Source organism: Polypterus senegalus, chromosome 11 (genome assembly GCF_016835505.1).
Source record: "Polypterus senegalus isolate Bchr_013 chromosome 11, ASM1683550v1, whole genome shotgun sequence".
Taxonomy (NCBI): Eukaryota; Metazoa; Chordata; class Cladistia; order Polypteriformes; family Polypteridae; genus Polypterus; species Polypterus senegalus.
This window is the reverse complement of record NC_053164.1, coordinates 8,977,307-8,996,289: the sequence shown is the minus strand read 5'-3', so window position 1 is coordinate 8,996,289 and position 18,983 is coordinate 8,977,307. Positions and strand designations below refer to the sequence as shown.

The window sequence follows — 18,983 nt, the reverse complement described above, 5'->3', positions numbered from 1 at the left end:
GAATATTTCAGACAGTGGAAATTAAAACACACACCTTTGGGTTTTAAATCCTTCTCTGCAAGGGACTCGCATGACGCTCCTGTCGAAACTCGTTTTAAGCTGACCTGCAAGAAACATTAAAGGAAAAAACGATTTCTTAGAAACCTCACAGATTTGCATCACGGGGGCAAAAGTGTAACTGCCACGGTCATATCCTAATAATACCGAGATCTGCTTATTCACACCTTTAAGACAGATACATCTACCTGTAAGGGTTAGGGTTAGGTCTGCCTGCCACATCTTAATAACAAAATGGAGTTGCTGATCAATTCACTTGATTACTCACAAAACACACATGGAAATTCACCAATTGCACAAATTAGAACTATAGAAATAAAATGATCTCTGATTTCTAAATCTGGTCATTAATATCTAATCACATGGATTATTTAACAAAACACTTACAAGACATATTTTCTTTCTTTTAAGAGAGTCTCCAAACCGGATGTACAAGTAGACCTGGCCGTTCCACATTTTTGAGCTGGTCTGATCATGTGACTCGGCCAGTCAAGCACTTAATGACGTACAGACAATAAAACAGAATAAAAAAGGGTAATAATGTTCACAAGTACTTTAAGGTCTCATGGCAGACCAAACTGATACTCCACTATGAAATACTGAAGGCAAAAAAAAAAAACCAAAAAACAAGGCAGTCCTGTTTCTCTAAAATGATACACGATAATGCTGGTCAATCCAAGAGTTTCATTTTCAACTACTGATCGTCTTTTAAACCCAGCTCTCTCAATGGAATGCCTCCTAAAAACTACTAGTGAAACTTGCAAGCCTTTTGCTATATTTTTATTTAAACGCAAAATAAATGATATCCTCTTCTATAATACGCTACCGTGGCTGTCCGTTTGTCTGTCCAGGATTTTAAATCACCTGTTAGTTTGCAAACCGTTTGACCCTTTGACCTGAAATTTGGTACACATATACTATGTGACATCTACTGTCTGCTTTTGGGGTGATGATTTTTATTCCTCTATTTTATTTTATTGTAGAATCAACTCTCGGCAGTGAGCAGCAGGGCGGTCATGCGGCACATGTGTAGGGGCTCCATTCCTATCCCTATCACCATCCCCTACCTCTTCATATCTTAAATCATTCTCGAGGCAGATTGAAGACTTAAGTGACAAAGAAAACATATTTACTAATTGCAACACAAGCTCTGACTTAATCAAATCTGACACGAAAAGATGCCAAAGGAAGAAGAGAAGAAGCGGCCGCTAGGGTGGAGAAGAGAAGAGCTGCTCAGGAAGCAGCAAGCGCATCAACCTCTGAGTAAACGAATGGTAAACATACAGAGAAAGAGGAGAAAAACTAAGAGTCAAGTGTGTTCACTGCACGTTATCGTATAGTGTGCCGTTTACTGGTTAGAAATAATATACCACATTCGGCCAAAAAGTTAATCCAATCAAATCCCAGCATGCCCTTTTCAACACTGCTGCATGCTGGCTTTAGATGCTGGTAACAGCATGTTGTGTTCCATGCACGTGCATCTACACCATGTGAAAACTAGACGTTGCACTTTGTCAGCTGGTTAAATGCTTCCAGTATACCGGGCATGACAGAGTGAAGCTTGGCCAAGATATTCCTAACCTGTCGGCCAATTATGAAAAGTAACAACAGCTAGCCGATATAAACGACCCAAAAAAGCTCAGTGCAAATGTGTAGCATTGGCCTTCTTAAAAAGTGAACTAAAACAGAGCCTATCCATCATATTCTTCATTTTTGATATGCAATTTGTTTTTCACGTCAATGTACAACATTCTTTCTGGTCTAATGAGATTTCTTCACTGGATTCCCCTCTCTTCTGACACAATTTATTCAGGTATCTTTGTTTATGCTCCAGGAATAACAATTATCAATTCACACAACTAAAACTACTTCACAGACTTACCCATTAAAAAATATTTCCAGGGAGATGTGGCATTCTCCTCTGCATTTTGTCACCTCTGGTTACTTGGCTTGCCTGGCACTTATTTTTTTGTTTTTTAACACTAGAATTACCAGAGCCTACGAAAAAACTCGTAAATCCGTCCCACCTTAAATTGCTTCTTAAAATCGTTCACAGCTCTCCACCAGCGTCTTTTGTCATCTAAATGTGCTGATAAAATCAGGCTGCAAGCAGCCGGCTAATCCATCCCCTCACCAACTTAGAACGTGCACGAACTTCTCCCAGCTCATGCCTTGATTGATTTTCTGGGAGTGAAGTGGAGTTTTAGAGTGGAAACAACAGATCGTTGTTTGGAACACACGCATTTCTGTTCCGTTTCTACAGTAATCTGTGTAAACACATTGTTAAAACAGAAACGTTTTTTATATTCTAGTAGTAGATGACAAAATGTAGGCATAAACTATATAATGTATGAAGCCTGAAGTCCAAATATCAAAGAAATACTTTCACAAAAGCTACAAATCTAACACAACAATTGCGCTTTTAATTAAAAAAATATAACTGCAGAAACAAAAAGCCACCTTAACATGCGACATTGACACCCATTTATTATGACTGCCTCCGTGGTGTGATAGAATCAGCAGCCGACTTGAAATCAAAAGGTCGCGAGTTCGAACCTGCATCACTCTGTTTTGAGAAGTGAGCTGCTCGTATGCTTACTATTTTAGAATAAAAACATACATTTGATGGATTAAATTCATTTTTTCCTCAGAATTCTACACACAACACCCCATAATGACAATGTGAAACAAGTTTGAGGTTTTTGCAAATTTATTAAAAATAAAAAAAAACTGAGAAATCACAAGTACATAAGTATTCACAGCCTTTGCCATGAAGCTCAAAATGGAGCTCAGGTGCATCCTGATTCCCCTGATCATCCTTGAGATGTTTCTGCAGCTTAATTGGAGTCCACCTGTGGTAAATTCAGTTGACTGGACATGATTTGGAAAAGCACACACCGGTCTATAGAAGGTCCCTTAGTTGACAGTTCATGTCAGAGCACAAACCAAGCATGAAGTCAAAGGAACTGTCTGTAGACCTCCGAGACAGGATTGTCTTGAGGCACAAATCTGAGGAAGGTTACAGAAAAAGTTCATAAGTATTCACAGCCTTTGCTCAATACTTTGTCGATGCACCTTTGGCAGCAATTACAGCCTCAAGTCTTTTTGAATATGATGCCACAAGCTTGGCACACCTATCCGTGGCCAGTTTCGCCCATTCCTCTTTGCAGCACCTCTCAAGCTCCATCAGGTTGGATGGGAAGTGTCGGTGCACAGCCATTTTAAGATCTCTCCAGAGATGTTCAATCGGATTCAAGTCTGGGCTCTGGCTGGGCCACTCAAGGACATTCACAGAGTTGTCCTGAAGCCACTCCCTTGATATCTTGGCTGTGTGCTTAGGGTCGTTGCCCTGTTGAAAGATGAACCGTGGCCCCAGTCTGAGGTCAAGAGCGCTCTGGAGCAGGTTTTTATCCAGGATGTCTCTGTACATTGCTGCAGTCATCTTTCCCTTTATCCTGACTAGTCTCCCAGTTCCTGCCACTGAAAAACATCACAACAGCATGATGCTGCCACCACCATGCATCACTGTAGGGATGGTATTGGCCTGGTTATGAGTGGTGCCTGGTTTCCTCCAAACGTGACGCCTGGCATTCACACCAAAGAGGTCAATCTTTTTCTCATCAGACCAGAGAATTTTGTTTCCCATGGTCTGAGTGTCCTGTCAGGTGCCTTTTGGCAAACTCCAGGTGGGCTGCCGTGTGCCTTTTACTAAGGAGTGGCTTCCGTCTGGCCACACTACCATACAGGCCTGATTGGTGGATTGCTGCAAAGATGGTTGTCCTTCTGGAAGGTTCTCCTCTGTCCACAGAGGACCTCTGGAGCTCTGACAGATTGACCATTGGGTTCTTGGTCACCTCCCTGACTAAGGCCCTTCTCCCCCGATCGCTCAGTTTAGATGGCCAGCCAGCTCTACGAAGAGTACTGGGGCCTCATGTATAACCCCGTGCGTAGAACTCGCACTATAACATGGCGTAAGCACAAAAGCCGAAATGTGCTTAAGCACAGAAAAATCCAGATGCAGGAATCTGTGCGTACTCCGACTTCCACGTTCTTCTGCTACATAAATCCCAATCAGCGTGAAAAGTAACGCTCGTGCACCTACTTTATGTAACGCCCCAACTCCTCCCAGAATTACGCCTCTTTGAATATGCAAATCAATATAAATCGTCCTTAAGCGCAGCCTTCTGTGAAAAGACAACGGGAAAAGCGCAGGGGAAAATATAAGAATTTCAGCGAATACCAAGTGGAGGCAAAGGAAAAACATACTATTTGTTCAAATAAACCGTGGTATAATCAACAAAAGGAAGTTGATCGAGTGACAGAGTGTTGGAGAAACTTGAAAGCTCACGTTCACAAAAATCGCACAGTGCCGGAAATAAAAAAAGAAGTCACATATCAAAGTCGCCGTGAAAAGCCGAGTTGTAGCCCACTGTCTGAGTGTCATATTAAAGCTTATTAGGGTACAGAGAAAAAAAAAGGCACACGGTGGGGAAAAGCACGAAATGTCAACTTCAATCTTGAAATTTCCACTTTAATCACGTAGTTTATTTTGTCATTAAAGTAGAACATCATAAACTTCATCTTAAAATCGTTTAATTAACCAGTTTCTCAAATCACATCGTAATTAAAGTAGCACGTTAAATGCTTTGTTTTGTATTTGATCTTCTTTGTGCTCTGTGTGTGTGAATCACTACTTGCTTCTTAAACCGGCTCTCTTCTTCCAACTGGACACAGAATCCATTACATTCGTGATATTATAGCTCTCTGAATAACTAAAATACTGAGATGTATACGTGATATCATTTTCATGATGATAGGAGTTAAAGTACGTTATTAAACATGGGTTTCACGGCGCAGCGATTGTGTGCGACCTTCGATGAAATCATTTTATTGCAGCAGTACTCATGGGCAGCTCTAGGCTTGTGGTGGCCCTGTGCAGAGAAAGAATCGGTGGCTCCTTCGCCCGCCAATGTCAATAAAGAAGCTTATGCACGGTGGATGGCCACGTCCGTTGCGGACACTGCATAACCGCCTCGTGCTCATGACACAAGCATGACACAAACATGACACTTTTGTTGAAATTTGCCACTGCATTTTTAGCTGTGTTGTTATTTTCTCTGTTTTATATTTAATATATATTGGCGTGGCCGCCCCTGCAGTCCTTGCTTTTCTTTCTCCAAGTAACCAATCGCCACACAATCAACTCTGTAATAAACGTTAAGCCATCTGTAAGCTTAGCGCCGATTCTTCAAAACGTTTAAGGAACATTGAAATATCTTCGTAGTACATATTTAATTATTCTATCCTTCATGACACTCCCAGTGAAGAATATAGATTATTTAAATGAAGTTAAAGTTTTATCTGTACAATAAACATAATTTGCTGCATTTCATCTTAAAAATGATATCATCATCATATGTAAATATGCGCTTTATAAAGTGGCACAGGTTGTGCAGTATTATAACTGTAGTGCAAGTTTACAGTGAGGTGATTGTATTTATAAGTCCAAACAGTTCTACAAGGAGCAATTGATTGAGTGCGTTTAAAGTTCTTGGGATGAAACTGTTTCTGAACGCGAGTTCCGTACAGGAAAGGCTTTGAAATGTTTTCCCGTGGCTGAGACAGCGTGTACTTGAAGCTGTATACCGTTAATTCTATTTCCGATCAGCTGCTGCTGTGATTCACACTCAGATACAGTGATATAAATACTCCGAGTCGTGCAGTGAGAGTAATATGGAAAAAGATGATCCGCTGTGGCAACCCTAACGGGAGCAGCTGAAAGAAGAAGAAGAAGGTGCAGTGAGAGTAACAACGCTAAAGCAGTTATGGTATTTGGAATACTATGGCTATTCCCTGGACCATTATATTGTTACAAGTTAATTACAATCAGATTCGTTACACTAATAAACAATATGCAGTTAGTTTCAGTGTATTTATAAAGCCGCGTCAGGAAAATAAGGAGTCACCACACAACATTGCATTGGTTTGATGCTGAGTGCCGCCAGTCTGGATAACCGAGCGGAGAACTTGCGTACGACAAGGTATGAGCTGCCGTGGAAAAGTGCGTGGATTTACGGCAAGTGTAGGTTTTATACATCATGATTTGAACGTGGAAAAGTTCTTACGCAACATTTCTGTGCGTACACACCGTTTATACATGAGGCCCCTGGTGGTTTTGAACGTATTCCACTTATAGATGATGGAGGCCACTGTGCTCATTGGGACCTTCAAAGCAGCAGAACTTTTTCTGTAACCTTCCTCAGATTTGTGCCTCAAGACAATCCTGTCTTTGAGGTCTACAGACAATTCCTTTGACTTCATGTTTGGTTTGTGCTCTGACATGAACTGTCAACTGTGGGACCTTCTATAGACAGGTGTGTACCTTTCCAAATCATGTCCAATCAGCTGAATTTACCACAGGCGGACTCCAGTGAAGCTGCAGAAACATCTCAAGGATGATCAGGGGAATCAGGATGCACCTGAGCTCCATTTTGAGCTTCATGGCAAAGGCTGTGAATACTTATGCACATGTGCTTTCTCAGTTTTTTTATTTTTAATAAATTTGCAAAAACCTCAAGTAAACTTTTTTCACGCTGTCATTATGGGGTGTTGTGTGTAGAATTCTGAGGAAAAAAATGAATTTAATCCATTTTGGAATAAGGCCGTAACGTAACAAAGTGTGGAAAAAGTCATGTGCTGTGAATACTTTCCAGATGCACTGTATATTAGTTACTGTATTTAGTTAGAAACAAAAAGTGTTTTTTCTTACCTCCTCTTCCTTAATGGAAATTCTACTGTTCTCCTCAATTAGAAACTCGGAGGTAGAAATGAGGATCTTGGGAGGAAAACCAGAAGCTAACCTAAAGTGAGGCAGAGCGGAGAAATTTGAATAACTGATGGTTGAGAATACTAAACAAACAAGAACAGACACAGACAAGACTTAAACAAAAAAGTGCACTCATTATACAAACAAAAGAACAGAAAAGGCAGACAACTCAGACAGTTGCCAAAAACGGCAGGTAACAGTATGTGGCCTTTTAAAGAAGCTACGTATTTCTCACTGCTTGTTTTTATTTAAAGAACTTCTTTAAAGTAATACATTTCTTAAAATTCCATCTCTCTGTCAATTTAAAACTAATGCCATCTTCAGTGGCGAATAAGATGTGAAATTGAAGATCGAGTTACCGCTGCTTATTCTGACATCTAGAAAGAAATCTTGCAGAAATGCTGAGCCGTGGGTTCAAGAAAAAGCTCTCTGTGCCTGGCTGGAGGTCCTTCAGGTTGTTATCAAACTTTTCTACAAGGAAAAAAAAATATATATAGTTTTTCAAAGGCTGACCATTCCAATATGAAGACTCAACAAAGAGAACTAACCACTTTAATGACATTTTGTAAATGTTAGGACTAAAAGAGGCCTAATGGTGTGTGAATAACAGGCGCACTATACAAGTCTGGTCCTGGAGAGCTGCTGTGGCTGCAGGTTTTCATTCAAACCTTTTTATTAATTAGTGACCAGTTTTTGCTGCTGATTCACTTCTTCTTCTGCCATTTTAATTGACTTGTTTAATTAACGCTTGGTCCACCAAATTCCTTCCTTTTTTCCTTGAACAAAACGCAAACAGAAATGAGACTCGAAGTGAGCCATCACAAGACCAGCCAAGCCTGGACCTCAAACTTCATCTGTGGCAACCCCTAACGGGAGCAGCCGAATGAAGAAGAGACGACACTACTCAGTGGAGCAAACTTCATAGAAAAAGGTGAATTATAGAATAAGGTAAAAGAAAGTTAATATTTAAAAGTAGACAAAAGAATGCTGAATTTCTGTTACATGTAAATATCATATCAGCACATTTTTCTGAATGCAAAATATAAGAAAAAGGAGCAACTAATAAACAGTTTAGTTCGAAGTAATGCGAACTTGATGATTTCTGAAGCTGGGACACCCCTCAAGTAGGAGAATACATTGGTGCGGAGTGGACAATCCTTAATTTCAAGACATGGTGGTATTTGGGCATTGTTGTTTTAAAGAGGACAAATCGAGAGTTTTATGGGCGAATGTCTTACCATTTTCAAGGTCATCAGCCAAGGTGGCAAAATGATGGAGGAGAACCTTCTCCTGCTCTGGAGTTAAAACCATTGGCATGTCCTGAGTAATACTCCCACAGTGCTCTTCTTCCTCTTCATCCACACTTGAGCTGCCAGCCGAGCTCAGCTGACTCAGCGAGTCCACATCTAAACAAAAAAAAAGGTTTTATTGGATGGGAAGAAAAAAAAAAAAAAATCATCAACAATAAAAACAATCATATTTGTGACACACAGACCTTAACAACAAGACAAATGGAATGCTGTCAATGGCTGGCATCTACTGAATAGAGAATACTAAGACACTCCAAATAAATACAACTGTTGAGTTTAGGAGAATATGGATTATTGGCATAGCCACACCTGGCATTAGTGTCATTTCTATGACATTTTGAAAACATCAGTTGAGCCGGTACACGGATCTCTATTACTATGGAATAAAGCAAACTTGTTTATGGGTTTATCATCGCCCATCTGTAGGTAAATGTTTCTCAGTTATGTAGTTTTCTATATTCATGCCAAGAATTTGTGTCTCTATAAAAAAAAGTGTTCAGCTATATGAAAAAGAAACTGAATGTTGAAAGTGTATGACAAAGTCTCTTTCCCTTGGGAGACGATAATCTTTATTTACAACAGCTCCTCATAAAATTATGCCATATGTACAGTGCAAGCTGGAGTGAGGTAGAGCCCTGTAACTGCAAATAAAGAATGAATAAAAACAGTACTGAATTGGAAATGTTACTTTACATGAAGCACTGCATCTTAAATTGAAGTATACAAGACATACTGTAAATACCCCTCACAAACACAACTGTCCATCTCAGCAGTTACTGCTATGAATCTAAACTTAACTAACTCAACACCTCCAACTATTGGTGCCTTCACTGTCAACTACTAGAACCACGAGATTGGTAAGTGAACATATTTTATATCTGCAAAAAACAAGTATAGAATATCTAAACTGGCTTGGAAAGGACTCTAGTAAAGCTAAGGCATAAAAACACATTTCATTCACAAGAGAAAATCTACACACTTTCAAATCTATGCATAGTTACAAGAGGCAACTGAGAAATTATAATAAAAAAGGAGATAAATAATACTCTTCATTGTTTAAGTGGCCAGCATCTTTCAGCAGTCCTACTCTTTTACACTGTGGCGGCCGACTGGGGAGCCTACGCAGCTGGGACACCTGGAAATTGGAAGGACCAGGAGAAGAACAAGACCTTCCTGGGACACGAGAGCGCAGTCGCCCTGGTTTGCATGGGGGCCACAGGATCGGAGCTTAGAAGCTCAACTCTGTTGGATCTACCAATCTGGCTTTAGGCGTTATCACGGCGTTGAGACGGCCCTCCTTAAAGTATTCAATGACATCTCTATTATTACTGACTCAGGTGGCGTTGCAGTGCTTGTCCTCCTTGACCTGTCCGCTGCCTTTAACACTATTGACCGTGAGATATTGCTGCTGTGGCCTGAACATCTTGTTGGGCTTAAAGGGGCTGCTCTTAACTGGTTCAGGTCATATCTAACTGGTCGACACTTTTCAGTGACTTTAAATCCCTCTTTTTCATCTACTGCTCCTCTTAAATGTGGTGTTCCTCAGGGATCCATTTTGGGTCCTATTTTATTCTCTATATACCTTCGCTCTTATTGGAGCTATTTTTTAGGAAATTTAACATTTTGTTTCACTGCTAGGCTGACGATACTCAGGTTTATATTCCCGTCTAATTCTGCAGTAAATCAACTGCACAACTGTCTTTCTGAATTAAGATCCTGGATTGCTAATAATCTTCTTGATTTGAATCAAAATAAAATGGAGGTGCTTAACTGGTCTTGGACTTCTCGGCTCTTTCTCTGTCTTTGGCAAAGCTCAAGTCCGCAATCTTAATGTTATCTTTGACAGTAACCTCTCTTTTGAGAAACAAATTAATTCTGTAGTCCAGAGTTGCTTTTTCCAACTTCGTCTTTTAGGTAAGATCAAACCTTTTTTTATCTTCTAGGGATCTTGAGAAAGCTACTCATGCTTTTATCTTTTCTCGCCTTGATTACTGCAAGTCGCTGTATTCTGAAATTAGCAAATCTCCGATACGCAGGTTACAGTTGCTCCAGAATGCTGCCGCTCGCTTTCTGGTTGGGGCAAGAAAGTCTGACTCTGTTTCTCCAATATTAGCTTCTTTACGCTGGCTTCCCATCAGTTTTCAAATTGATTTTAAAATCTTGTTGCTAGTTTTTAAATCTTTACATGGACTCACTCCTGCCTGTTTATTTGAATTGTGTGCTTAACACCAGCCATCCAGAGTGCTTAGATCTTCTGGTCAGTTGTCTCTGGTTGTCCCTTGTACCAAGTGTAACACTAAGGGGGACAGCTGTGGCACCTCGCCTGTGGAACTCTTTACCTCGTCACATAAAGGAGTCGTCTACAATTCAAAATGAGATTAAAGACTCATTTCTATTCACTGGCATTACGTGACCTTCAGTAATACCGATGGTTTCCTCATTGTGATTATGTAACATTACTTCTATTTATTATTTAATTTATGTTCATATATCTTATTTCTATTTATGTTATTTGTATTTTTTTTTTTTTTTTAAATGGCCGCAGCATTCCTATGTTGTTTTAAATGTGCTATATAAATCAATTGACATTGGAGCCCGTGGGCACCACCTTGGGTGCTCAGATAGTCCCGGAGACATGGGATACAGCACTTCCCCCACAACAGGAAGTGCTGCCGGACCAGGAAGCTGGTACACCCAGGGTGCTTCGAGGTGCCCATCCAACACTTCCGCCCCACATCCGGGTGCGTTATAAAAGGGGCCGCCTCACTCCATTCAGAGAGCCGGAGTCGGGTAGAAGAGGAGGAATGAAGGTGGCAGAAGAATAAGAAGAGTGGAGGAGAACGAAAGAAAGAAAGGCGGGACTGAACCTAATTGGGGTGATTTGTGCACTGTGCTGTGTGTAGCAGAAAAATAAATAGGGTGTGTTCTGGACATTATGGGTCTGCGTATCTGTCTGTAGCTGGGCTGATCTTTCTACAAATCACATATATTTACTATTTACTTCAATGAGAATTTTCTACAAGTACTCAAAATAAACAGTCCTCCAAAACCATATAAAACAAATGAAACAAGAATATTTGGCTGCTCTTGTTTAAATATGCATGTGTCTTTGAGGGCATTATATTTAAAAGAGTCAACAGTTTTAAACATCTGCTAATTTCAGAAATGTTGAGGAGTAACAGAAGAAAGCGTTATCCACATGTTGGGGAATCCATACTGTACATCCGAGTCCATTTTATGTTTCTGTAGAGTCCTCTAATAAACAATTATAGAAACTAAAGGTGTAATGCTCTTATAGTCCCCACCAGTGTTAAAGGAACACTCCAGGTTAGGTCAGTTTGAGGAGCATCCACAGGTACAGCACATTGCCGCAGCCACAACAAGATGAAACTGCTCAGGATTCCGATTGGCAATCCCTCAGGCAGAAATGCAGTCCATTACCCCATTCCGGAAATGACCATCTATCTGCCGCAGCCAGGTGTGACGTGAGCGTCCCCTTGGCCTGGTCCAGCCGCTTGGGTCCACAACAGTGAAAATCTTATGAGCTGATCACCCTCGGGGGAATCGCACCACATGGCCATAGTCCCGTAACTGACGCTCCCTCACAATTCAGGGAATGTGCCTCATTTGGGACTCTGTGAGCAACACAAAGTCAAACCAGCAATACCCGAGTTTTCTCCAAAGAGACACAGAACTGAAGGAGTCCAGTCTCCATCTCAGGTCACTGCATAGCATCCATGTCTCGCAAACAGGAAGCGCCAGGACTCTAAAGACTTGGACCTTCGCCCTTTTGCATAGATATTGGAAGCGGCACACACCCCTCGTCAGTGACCTCATGACCCCTCGATGCTCTCCCAATCTGTCTACTGACTGCATAGGAAGAGTCACCAGAGACATGAATGTTGCTACCGAGGTAAGTAAACCTCTTAAATGCTCCACCAATTATTACTTTTTTTTTTTTTTAATATATTACTTACTCCATGTGTCTATTTTAGTGATGACAAGAAAAAAAAAAAAAAATCATCTCACACTTTCATGGAGGAAGAACATGAAGTTTATGATATAAGCCAATGGCGTCCAATGATATACAATGACAAAGTGAAAAACACTCAAGTTACGCATGTTGCATAATCCTCAATCGTTTTTCCAGTTGTTTGCTCACAACATGTAAAACACAGGCATTTTTTTTCCATAAAAGAATTTTAAATACATGTTTCAAGAGAAATCAGAGCACATCTTTAACAGGAAACTGAAGTCACGTGGGACTAAGTTTTGAATTAAGGAGATGGCTCTCCTGATCATTTACTGATCCTCTATTCAATGATAAAACCTTTTAGTATTTGCTTTAATTTGTTCATTCTGTGTCTTCTCATGGCGGCACGGTGGTGCAGTGGGTAGCACTGCTGCCTTGCAGTTAGGAGACCTGGGTTCACTTCCCGGGTCCTCCCTGCGTGGAGTTTGCATGTTCTCCCCATGTCTGCATGGGTTTCGTCCTGCAGTCCAAAGACATGCAGGCTAGGTGCATTGGCGATTCTAAATTGTTCTTAATGTGTGCCCTGCAGTGGGCGGGCGCCCTGCCTGGGGTTTATTCACTGCCTTGTGCCCTGCGTTGGCTGGGATTGGCTCCAGAAGACCCCCATGACCCTGTAGTTAGCATAACACTATAACACTACAGTATAGCAGGTTGGATGATGGATGGATGGTGTCTTCTCATTGTTTTAAAATGAAAATATAAAACCATTTCTGCTGAGCTTTTTCCTGTTTGCACATTTTTCACAAAATGACATTGTGCCACTCTTAACTGACATAGCTGGAAAAGATGAATTAATTCTGAATCAGGAGGACAAAAAGCGCTTGATGATAGGATGAAATATTGCTACTTTAAAGTTAAAAATACCAAGGTACCTGAAGTGGGTTTCTGGGATTTATGTGAAAAGGGCTAAAATTAAAATTCTACTTAAGGAGAAAAAAAAAAAAAACCCAACCTAAGAAACTGACCCACCAGGCTTCACACTAATTGATTGTGTCACTCTCAACTCCACACCTCCATACGGCACATGATAGTGTATAATAATGTTACCGTCATGTTGCATTTCTAGATTTGACGTGCAACTTCCTGCAGATCCAACGCAGCAGGCGCTGTCAGGGCTGTGCTCCTCGTTCTGCTTGTGCCTCCACTTCTTGATCTTGTGCAGTGTACCCTTGTGCAGCTCTTTCACATCAAACTCACTAAAACGAAATTAAAACAAACCCATTCCCGTTACTGGCAGTTCTCTGAATACGTATTACTTAAAAATATAATAGTGGGTGCAGAAAGCATTTAGACCCTTCACTTTATTTATTTTTTTCACATTTTGTTATGCACCCTTATGATAAAATCATTTTCTGCAAATTTCAAGCAACATTCAATACCCCAGAATGACAAAGTGAAAAGGGGATTTTAGAAATTCTAGCAAATCTATTAAAAATGAAAATCTGAAATATCACATTGACGCAAGCATTCAGACTCTTTACTCAGTCCTTAGTTGAAAGCCCTTTAGCAGCAATTAAGGGCAGAAGTCTTCATGGTCTAAGCAATGAGTTTCACTCGCACACCCCTAGATTTCAGGACCTTTCTGACATTCTACTCTGTAGAGACAGTTTACATGGAGACTATCAGTGGACAGCTATGTTCAGGTCACTCCATAGATGTTAGATTGGGTTCAGGTTTAGGCTCTGGCAACAAATCTCCCACAACCGATTTCAATAAGGTTGCACCGTTCCTTCCCAGCCCCTTTCTTCAAATGTCTGACCCAAGATTAATATACCACAGCACCATGAGCCTCATCTGCAGCATCCTCCCAGGGGATGGCAAGTTCAATGACGAAGACACTCAACCGAGAGTTGGACCACAGGGCGACATCACTAGACTGATGAGACGGGCACATGTCACTCCTCTTTTCAGAACACTACATTGGCTCCCCATAGAGGCACATGTTAAGTTCATATCCTTGATGCTTGCCTACAGAGTAGTCAATGGCTCAGCACCTACAGTATATATATATATATATATATATATATATATATATATATATATATATATATGAAGATGCTTGTGAGGTCTTCTGGTCCACCTTGAGCATTCAAGTCTGTTGATGAATGGCGCCTAGTGTGTTATCAAATCTCAATCCAGACTCTTTTCACGTGTAACTTCTAGCTGATGGAGTAGGTTGGCCACTTCCATTTGAACTTCCAACTTTCTCAGTATATTTAAGAAGCGCTGGAAGTCTCCCTTTTTGTTCCGTCAATTTTGGTCTAATTGAAAATGGCTTGGTTACGCATTTGTAGCCGAGGAAGTGTAATATGCTTTATCCTGTAACCCTTGTTTCCTAAACGGTCCCTGAGACTGCTGCTACTCGATTACGCTGACCTCTTTTGTAAGTCACTTTGGATAAAAGTGTAGGCTAATCAAATAGATATCAATGTAAATATGAATATCTGGACTCGGGTTTCTATTGGTGGGTCTCTGGCCTGTGTCGATAAGGATATTCCAGTGTCAGAGATTAAGGACCAAGTCCTCTGTGTTGTGTGCGGGCATAAAGAGATTAACAATAGCCATTCGATATTAATGTCCTTCAAGCTGGAAAAATAATTTAATGCCCTGTGGCGGACGGCCGGAATGCCCCTTCGATATATGTTCAGGGGGAGCAGCCATGGACTATGCAATACCTCACCCTGGACGCTAGATGGCAGCCCCCTTTGGGTTGGAGCGATGCCTCGGTTTCCAGCAGGGTTCCATGGGAATTGGAGTTGGGTGCAGCCCTGTTGGGTCCCACAGGTGCCACGAGGGGGTGCTGCAGCAGGGACTCCTGAGCCCTTATGGGCAGCATATTCGCCACACCCGGAAGTGCAGTCGGAACTCGGCAGTCAACCACCTGGAGCACTTCTGAGTGGACTTTAAAAGGGACCAGCAGCCACCAATCAATGACCAGAGTCAGGAGGAGGAGGTGGTGATTAAAGGAGAAGAGAGTGGTGCTTTGGGACTGTGTTGTGCCTGTGGGACACGGCAAAGACGTGCCCCACAGGTGAAGAAAAAGTTCTTTGGTTTTTATACGTGCCTTATATAGCGCCTTTTTATTACAGTGCGTTAATGTAACAAATCAAGTTTCGATTAAGACATCATCGATATATGCCATGAAAATGTGTTAAGCAGCAGAACTGAATGTCTCCTGCATTTCAACAGAGTATCTTATTACAGCTGCTCTTAAATATTGGTCAAACTAATACTGAGCTGTGCAACGAGCACTTAATAAAAAACGACAGACACTGAGCGTTGAGAAGAAGCAGTTCAATGTGTACACTAGTGTTATAATCACAACTCTCATTCCGTCTAAAGAGATCACAGCTTTCTTGAAATCAAGATGGGATTACTTTGTACAGCTTCCTACTCAGACTTCACAGAAGTGTCTGCTCAACACCAAACATGACCTCTCAATGCTGGCTTGTGGGGCCGATCCCAATGGCAGTGGGCCCAAGCACAGGCGGTTTTCAGTCCGTCACTATGTGAACAGCTGACTGTGTTTGTTTCTATAGCAGCCGTGAAGCCCCACATCCCTAAATAATAACTGAACTTCAAGGGCCATTTGATTGCTAGTCTGATGCCACAGTTACTGAAGCATAACAGCTGCACAGTTGTAATGCCCTCCTTTCAAATGCCTTTAGTGCTGGGTTCCCATGATTTAAGAAAGGTTAAAGCACAACTGCTGTTCATACTCAAATTTAAACAAAACACACACACACACTTAGGCTTTGAGAACAAGCCCTTACCAGAGTGTTTGCACTTAATATGACATCTGCTATTGTCATCAAGCCTCTTGGTCTCTCTCTGTATAATACTCCTTGGCTCCCAGTGGATCAAATCTGCTGGAAATGTGTTTCTTTTGTTTAAGCAGTGTAGGGTAGACTGGCATTATCCATTTAGCTTTGCTTTAGCGCACAAGTCTTTGGATTGTGAGACAGCAGCCAGACCCTCCTTCACTGACATTTAACTTCAGCTCAAGTGTCAGTTCTCCTCACAGGGCCTCTCTTGGTAATGCAGTTTCTGGGTCTCATCTGAAAAGACCGATCCCAGGAAAGTGGCATTCAGAAATAACTCTATTCAAACACTAGGCCAGTGAACAAAAGAAGAGCCATAATTCAATGATTTACAATATTGAAGGATGAAACTTTGCCCCAATTATCAAACAAAAGGTTGAGCTTATGTGTACCCAAGAAACAAATGGGCAAAAACGCTAACTCTATCCTTTATAACCCATTGCCAGCACACTCTGAAAGACCCCCTTCTGTATGCTCCCCCTGGGAACCTGGTTGTAATTTCAGCTCCACAGCAGGACACCTAGGGGTGTGGCTGTAATAAAGGCTGGAGTGACGATCCATTTAACTCCAAAAGGTAACCTGGTAACAGTGGAAGGCCATCTTTAAAGGAGCTGGACCAGGGTGCCACAAGACCAAACCTTGCTACAGTAAAGAAAGGTGCATGAGCAAAGGTGAGGCCGTACGTGAAGCCACATGTTCTTATAGCGGGGCACTCCTATGTCTGTGCGGAGTACGTGTTGTTTCCATCGTCCCGTTTACTGTTCGTTATGTGTGCGTCGGTGAATGTTGTCTCCGTAAGTGCAGAGGGGAAGGATGATGGAGAGGTTAGCATGAATTGGTTTTGTGTTGTTTTTTTATTGCCCATCGTCTATTTATATAAAAACACATACTGTATATCTGCATATATCCACCGACAAATATTCTTATGAATAAATTGTATTACTTGGTTTATTGCTGCAAGCGTGTTTGGGTTATTGGTTGAAAAATAGTCTAGCACCACACCAGAAAGTGAAAGTTACACAATGTAGACTTTTATGAGCATTTAGTTTTAACATGCAAACATTGTGTGCAACTTCAGTTCAGCATGAATTGACTGTTTTACATTTAGTTTGAGATGTTATTTCAATTTGTATATTTTGTGGTTTTTTTTTTTATTTCTGATCAAAATAAAAAAAAAAAAAAAAGCATACAAGGTGTGATGGACGGCCGGCATTTAAGTCCGGCCGGGACGTCCCTCAACAGAAGAAACCCACCTTTTCAGGGCACTACATCCCCCGGGACGCTAGATGGTAGCTCCCCTGGATGGAAATGGTTCCTCAGATTCCCACTGGACAGTATGGGACATGGAGTCCATCTCTTCAGCCCTGTTGGGTGCCGCCAGGGGAAGCTCACCAAGAACCCGGGGAATATTAGTGTGGCGCGAACCCGGAAGTACTCCGAAGTCTCGAGAACGGAAACACGCAGTACTTCCGGGACACCTGAAAAAGGAGTTTGACCCGGAGAAGGAATACTTCCAGGTCATTGACTTTAAAAGGACTGTGGGAAACCCCAGCAGACCGAGCCGGAGTTGGTTGGTAGTGTGACGGAACTGCTGGGAGTTGGAGGAGAGTTTATTGTATTAATTATTGAAGAATTGTGGAGGTGTGGTGCTTTGGGCACTATTATTGAAGAAATTATTAATAAATCTTCATTATGCTTTTATAAGTGTGTCTGGGACGTCTGTCTGAAGGGTTCAACGGGGCAACAGCACCTCCAAGTACCATAAAGGCTTTGAACAAGCTGTTATATCAAATGCTTTTATGAATTTCAACTACACCAACTCCTTGCTTGTGGTGGTATAAGACAAGTTAAATGAATCTTTGTCATCATAAAAGTAAAATGAGCAAGGAAAGCAAAAGGCCACTTATCCAGAAATAAACTGGAGAGGTAAGGAGCTACAGACTGTAAGCCATTGTGTATACCGTGAATCAACAGGTGCAGTACGTTACATTAGAATATTAGAAAATTTCAGACGAGAACAGGCTATTTATCCTAAAAAAAAGGACTGACAATCATAACCACTTAAATCCTCCAACATAACATCAAGTCAAGTTTCAAAGGTTCCTAAAATCCTATCGTCTACCACACTTCTCATGAAGCCAGACCACTGTGGCCCATTAGCAAAAGCGGAGCCTAAAACCTGGATCAGGCGAGAGATAACAGATAACAAAATACTAAAACTGATTTTGGGGAACTTGAGTAACTAAATTGAGTAATTCATCTGAACACGAGAGTTGTAATGTCAGTTAAAGACCATGCCATCTTGTGTACAACAGCACAGGGTACTTTTGAACTGTCGTACTTCCTCTGACAAACTCAGATCAAGAAGCTAAACATTTAAACTGTTACATTTTGAAATAACTGAATACTTACAAGAACGTGTTTCAATAATATTAAACAAGAAATATAGGGAAAATAGAGGTAGCAGAATTAAAGATGCTAAGATTTGCACTGGGTGTGATGAGGACGGGCAGGATTAGAAATGAGGACATTAGGGGGTCAGCTCAGGTGGGACGGTTGGGACACAAAGTCAGAGAGACGAGATTGCGTTGGTTTGGAGAGATGTTGGGTATAATGGGAGAAGGGTACTAAGGATAGAGGTGCCAGGCAAGAGGAGAAGAGGAAGGCCTAAGTAAAGGTTTATGGATGTGGGGAGAGAGGATATTTAGGTGATGGGTGTGACAGAGCAAGATGACGAGGACAGGAAGATATGGAAGAAGATGATCTGCTGTGGCAACCGCTAACGGGAGCGGCCGAAAGAATTAAAAGAAGAAGAAATAAGGAAAAATGACTTATGGAAATAAAGTTATTTAAGTTATTTGGTAGGGAAATAAGAATCTGTTTTGATAAAAAATGGAAGTATTAACACACTTTCAGAAAGGAAAGTCCAGTGAAGG

At 41.3% G+C, this 18,983-nt stretch overlaps 1 protein-coding gene across 1 annotated transcript in view; it reads right to left on the bottom strand.

The window, feature by feature from the left end:
* The window catches only part of wdr62 (WD repeat domain 62), a 188,952-nt gene that overhangs the window by 11,748 nt on the left and 158,221 nt on the right, over positions 1-18,983 (bottom strand). Inside the window, exons 25-29 of the mRNA XM_039770094.1 lie at positions 13,274-13,422; positions 8,122-8,289; positions 7,243-7,354; positions 6,827-6,917; positions 35-104 (exon numbers count right to left, since the gene is read on the bottom strand). Of these exons, the coding sequence (XP_039626028.1) occupies positions 35-104; positions 6,827-6,917; positions 7,243-7,354; positions 8,122-8,289; positions 13,274-13,422 (590 nt within the window). The remainder of the gene's footprint in view (positions 1-34; positions 105-6,826; positions 6,918-7,242; positions 7,355-8,121; positions 8,290-13,273; positions 13,423-18,983) is intronic.